Source organism: Salvia hispanica, chromosome 4 (assembly GCF_023119035.1).
Source record: "Salvia hispanica cultivar TCC Black 2014 chromosome 4, UniMelb_Shisp_WGS_1.0, whole genome shotgun sequence".
Classification (NCBI taxonomy): Eukaryota; Viridiplantae; Streptophyta; class Magnoliopsida; order Lamiales; family Lamiaceae; genus Salvia; species Salvia hispanica.
Window position 1 is genome coordinate 39,020,300 of NC_062968.1, and position 5,310 is coordinate 39,025,609.

Sequence of the window (5,310 nt, forward strand, 5' to 3'; positions counted from 1 at the left end):
CCAGTTTCACGGTTAACTACCGGTTCAGTAAACCTTGTCCATCTCTATCAAACCTGGTAAAGAAAAGTAAAACCCGAAAATCTCTCGATTCTGTAATTTTTAACAACGGCCAAGGATCAAATCACAAATATAGACAACTATGAACATGATGAAGCAGGATTCAACAACTAAAAAAAAACATAAAGAGTATAAATACAAAAACTGAAATATAAGAAAAAGGTAAAAAGAAAAAGAAAAGAGATAGAATTGAAAAGTTTCCTAGAAATTATATAATTCCCCAACCATACGTTATTTTAAGGTAGTATAATATGTAAAAGCTGCTTTAATAGTAGCCAACAGAGTCCCCCTTTTCGCTTTAAATGCTCACACGATGCTCTATAATTTGATTTTTAAATAAAGATTGGTATCCATCCTCAAGTAGTAGTATTTAAGGTCTGTATTAACACGAAGGCTACATTTAATTCTGTCTTCCATGTCACTCTCTTGAAACGAAGAATTCTTCAATTGTCATTCATTTCATTGTACCATCTCTCTTGGCTCAATCAAAACAGTCGTTTTCAATCCGTGAAAGAGACTCTTCAAACCAGTAATTAAGCCGTTTTCACACAGGTTAATTATTTTTTGGTGTAAGTATCTGAGGAATTTAGTGGGAAGAAGGGGTGTTATTCTGATTTTGTCTCATTGCAGCGTTTGTTTTTCTGTCTAGCAGTCCAGAGAATCGAAAAACAATGTCGGGGCAAGTAGAGGAAGAAGCTATTGTCAGCAGCTTGAACGGAACCGAGCACGAGGATGAGGAGGTGGAGGAGGAGCATTCCGGCTTCAGCATGAGTAACTTCCTCTGGCACGGCGGCTCCACCTGGGATGCCTGGTTCAGTTGCTCTTCCAATCAAGTACTCACTTGTCCTCATCAACATTCTTCTCTCTGTCTCTGTCTCTGCCTCTGTATAAAAACAAAAATATGATAAGAACACACATTTTAGGTTGCGCAGGTGCTGCTCACACTCCCATACTCGTTTTCCCAGCTAGGGATGGTGTCTGGAATAGTGTTTCAAATATTTTACGGTCTGGTCGGGAGCTGGACAGCTTACCTGGTCAGCGTGCTGTACGTGGAGTATCGAAGCAGGAAGGAAAAGGAAGGTGTGAGCTTCAAGAACCATGTGATTCAGTGGTTTGAGGTTCTGGATGGATTACTTGGTCCCTTTTGGAAAGGATTGGGTTTGGCTTTCAACTGCACTTTCCTTCTATTCGGATCTGTTATTCAGCTTATAGCCTGCGCTAGGTTGCCCTCAACTTCACTCCTTTATTTACTAGTACTAATTCATCAATCTTCAAATTCTTTAATTTCTGCTTGCTTCTTAATTGCAGCAACATATACTACATAAATGATCATTTGGACAAGAGAACATGGACTTACATATTTGGAGCTTGCTGTGCAACCACTGTTTTCATTCCTTCTTTCCACAACTATAGAATTTGGTCTTTTCTAGGACTTGGGATGACCACTTACACTGCTTGGTATTTAACCGCAGCATCTCTCGCTCATGGCCAGGTTATTTAATACTACTACCACAATTAATCATACATAACTGTTAATTATAATATTAATGTACATGGTTTAATAATAATTAACAGGTTGAAAATGTTCAACACACTGGTCCCAAAAAGCTGGTGCTTTACTTCACCGGCGCCACCAACATACTATACACTTTTGGAGGGCATGCTGTCACAGTGTAAGTATTTTACAAGCTCCACTTTACAGGGTACTTTTGTCTTTAGACATAACTAGTGTTACATTTAGTAGTTCTGTGCCATTCTCTGAATTGAAATAAAATGCTAGCTAGCAGATGTGTGATGAATATTGTAACAGTCTGATTCATTTTTTTATTTTTTTCATTCTATGTAATTACAGTGAAATTATGCATGCTATGTGGAAACCACAAAAGTTCAAGTACATTTATTTGGTGGCAACACTCTATGTCTTCACCCTCACCATTCCATCGGCATGTGCTGTGTATTGGGCGTTTGGCGATCAGCTCCTCAACCATTCCAACGCCTTCTCCCTCCTCCCCAAGACTGGATGGCGCGATGCTGCCGTAATCCTCATGCTCATACACCAGGTCATCCCACTTGATGATTATAATTTATAAATATATCATACGTTCAGTTTCTAAACTATAATTTTTTTTTCGGGTCTATGACAATTGATTATTGAGTTCGAGTAAGTAACAAAATTAGGTTAGTATGTGTGCAGTTTATAACATTCGGGTTTGCATGTACGCCACTGTATTTTGTATGGGAGAAAGTGATCGGGGTGCATGAGACGAAGAGCATATTCTTGAGAGCACTAGCTAGGCTGCCAGTGGTGATACCAATATGGTTCTTAGCTATTATTTTCCCATTCTTTGGGCCCATCAATTCTGCAGTCGGAGCTCTTCTAGTCACTTTCACAGTCTACATCATTCCGGCCACGGCCCATATGCTCACCTACCGGAAAGCCTCAGCTCGCCAGGTACATTTCTTTTCATCAGTACATGTTTTTTCTCATTATAATCTTCTAATTGGATTCATTTTCAAATAATTGTTGCAGAATGCTGTTGAAAAGCCTCCGTTCTTTATCCCAAGTTGGTCAGCCATGTACGTGATGAACACATTGGTAATAGTATGGGTTTTGGTTGTTGGGTTCGGATTTGGTGGTTGGGCAAGTATGACCAATTTCGTGAAACAAGTTGACACATTTGGACTATTTGCTAAGTGCTACCAGTGCAAAGCACCAGTCGCCGCTCATCCTCTAGCGTCGCCGCCACAAAACCGCTAAGAATTCCTTACACTTCGCCTCATTTTTCTTCTGTATTCTCTCCAATTTTCTTTATTGTCATCTTATTATATATATACAGGGGAAGTAGTAATATTTTCCTTACATGTGATGCGTGCTTTTTTATTCCTTGGTTTCACTCTTTTTATTTAACCTATTAGTATTAGGTGAGCATATAGTGTTAAATTTTGATGAAAGATTCATTTGCTTTGTTAGAAGCGTAGGGCTATTAATTTACAGTCAACCTAAGTTTGTTCTTCTCTTTGTTTCTTCTTTTTTCCCTTTCCTTGTTTAATTATTCCAATAGAATATAAAATTAGTATGCGTTATTGTACGACTCTTGGCTCCTGCGAAATGTGTGGTTGATGACATTTACATTAATCAAATGAGTATATAATTTTGTATTACTATGACTAACTACAAATTTTAGTATTGTTATATAAAGGAAACCTTATATTAAAAAGAAGTACTGATAAGCGACATACCAATATACTCCTATACTATTAACACTAGTATTACACTTGTGCGATGCACAGATTAAAATATTTTTAATCGAAATCCATTAAATAAAATTATGAATAATATCATTATATAAAAATTGTAAATGATTAATGTATACTCCATAATACAATGAATTATTGGTGAAGAAATTTATGAACTGATAATTTTGTATGAATGATTTACACCAAATCTTCAAACCAAAATGCATATTCACCTACTTTCTTTACTTTTTTAGTTTTGCATATATATTTTATATAAATTACTATATATCAACCTCGTCAACTTAGACTTTATGTTATGCAATGTTCTAATCAACATGAGTGTTCCTATTAATTTATTACTTTAATTTTTATTTTAATTAAAAGAATATCAATTTTCTTTCTTTTTCGTTTCTCATTTAATTTGTTTATACTAATATACATCAAAATTTATTTATTTATGCATGTTTTCTTCGAACTTTAATTATTATGCCTCTAAATAAGATGTTTTCTTCAAAAAACACATACTTATTTAAGACATTAATTAGTTTAATATAATACGGCGTATAACTTAAATAAGAAAAAAATTAAGAACTCCCATAACGTAATTAATTAATAATTATATAAACCAAGAGCAACGATATACTTGTGTAAATAATATATTCCATTAACAACTTTATTGATGAAACTCATGTATTGAAATATGTAAAACGAAGCCTTAATAAATTAAACTAATGTATAAAATCGCGTCTCCATACCACAACGTCTTCTTCCTGAATTTTGCGTCCTCCCAGAAATTGATTCTTCCCTTATTGAACTTCCTCTAACATGGTCCGAACTTGAATCTTTCGAGTGGGTTATAACTCCAACAAAATAGCTAAATTATGGAAATTTAATAAATATTATGGTAATCCATATCATATTTGGCAACATAAATTTTGTCTAGCAAGAATATCCTAACACCAACAAATAAAAATTCACAAATCTGAAATCCCCATTAATCAATTAACATTAATCGAAACATAATTATTTATGAACTAAATTAAACATAAAAATAAATAATCAAATAACAAACAAAAAATCAGACATCAGACTCCTTCCATTTGCCATACTTGTTGATCATCTTCTCATCAAAATCCCTATTCTTCATCTCACTCAGCGATCTTCCCCTCTTCACGCAGCTCAGCAACAGACCGCAGCATCTCCAGGCTCGGCTTCTCCTTGGTGAACAGTGCTGGCATCCCCAGCAGCTGCCCCGCCGACGACGCGTGCGTGAGAAGCAGAAAAATAACTGATTTACTCTTCTTTTTTTTGGCTTTATAGATGATAGTGCGAGCATGCATATATCTGGATTTTACACGTAGAGTGTAATCTAGATTTTTATGCATTCGTGGAGTAGTGGACTTAGCCTAAGTCACTTAGGAGTAGCTAGAGATCGTGCATATGCTATTTTAACTTTTAGACGGATTTAATTTAATTTAATTTTTAACCTTCATCTTTATATTTAAATAATAATATCTATTTTAAAAGGGCATTTCTCTAAATACCAAACTCCTCTTATTTTTCTAAATGCCCTCAAAACTCACCTTTTATATATTGTATAGATTCTCACTTTATGAGAACTTCTGCTTCCAAAATATGAGCACCCAGCAATCATAAAATAAATAGATTATAGTGCATTACTTTACTCACTCGTATATGGAGTATTACATTTTTATTCCATCAGTGTGCGATTAAATAGATTTGTGTAGTGACTATTACTTACTCACTTGTCTCATTCAATATGTCTATCTTTCCTTTTAAGTTTGTTCACTCAAAATATCCCCTTTCTATATTTGAAAATAAATCTGTCTCACTTTTCTATTCATTAAAACATTCAACTACATTTTGCTCTCTACTTACTCCACCTAACAACTCCTTCTAAAATCATGTGCCATTCGAGAATATGAACATCGTGAGTAAGCCTGATTGAGTATATGATAATAATATTATGCGCAATTAACAGAATTATGTTACTCC

The 5,310-nt window shown here is 34.8% G+C and overlaps 1 protein-coding gene across 5 annotated transcripts; it reads left to right on the forward strand.

Moving 5' to 3' along the window:
- Positions 1-424: 424 nt before the first annotated feature.
- LOC125222072 (auxin transporter-like protein 2) lies at positions 425-3,070 on the forward strand. 5 transcript variants are annotated; one of them, XM_048124494.1, is made up of 8 exons: positions 425-626; positions 707-890; positions 981-1,279; positions 1,366-1,549; positions 1,633-1,730; positions 1,910-2,117; positions 2,252-2,509; positions 2,588-3,070. In XM_048124494.1, the coding sequence occupies exons 2-8, from the start codon at positions 729-731 to the stop codon at positions 2,813-2,815; spliced, it is 1,437 nt and encodes a 478-aa protein (XP_047980451.1). In that variant the 5' UTR covers positions 425-626; positions 707-728; the 3' UTR covers positions 2,816-3,070. The 5 variants fall into 5 exon arrangements, with proteins under 5 accessions (XP_047980451.1, XP_047980448.1, XP_047980450.1 ...); XM_048124491.1 differs by having other exon boundaries at positions 710-890; XM_048124493.1 differs by having other exon boundaries at positions 425-609; positions 688-890.
- Positions 3,071-5,310: the final 2,240 nt, after the last annotated feature.

What these genes read in the sequence shown, in the direction of transcription:
- LOC125222072 (XM_048124494.1), top strand. Translation starts at nt 729, where the DNA reads ATGTCGGGGCAAGTAGAGGAAGAAGCTATTGTCAGCAGCTTGAACGGA. An exon ending in CATCTCTCGCTCATGGCCAG is followed by an intron (nt 1,550 to 1,632) that starts GTTATTTAATAC and finishes AATAATTAACAG; the next exon opens with GTTGAAAATGTTCAACACAC. An exon ending in GGAGGGCATGCTGTCACAGT is followed by an intron (nt 1,731 to 1,909) that starts GTAAGTATTTTA and finishes ATGTAATTACAG; the next exon opens with TGAAATTATGCATGCTATGT.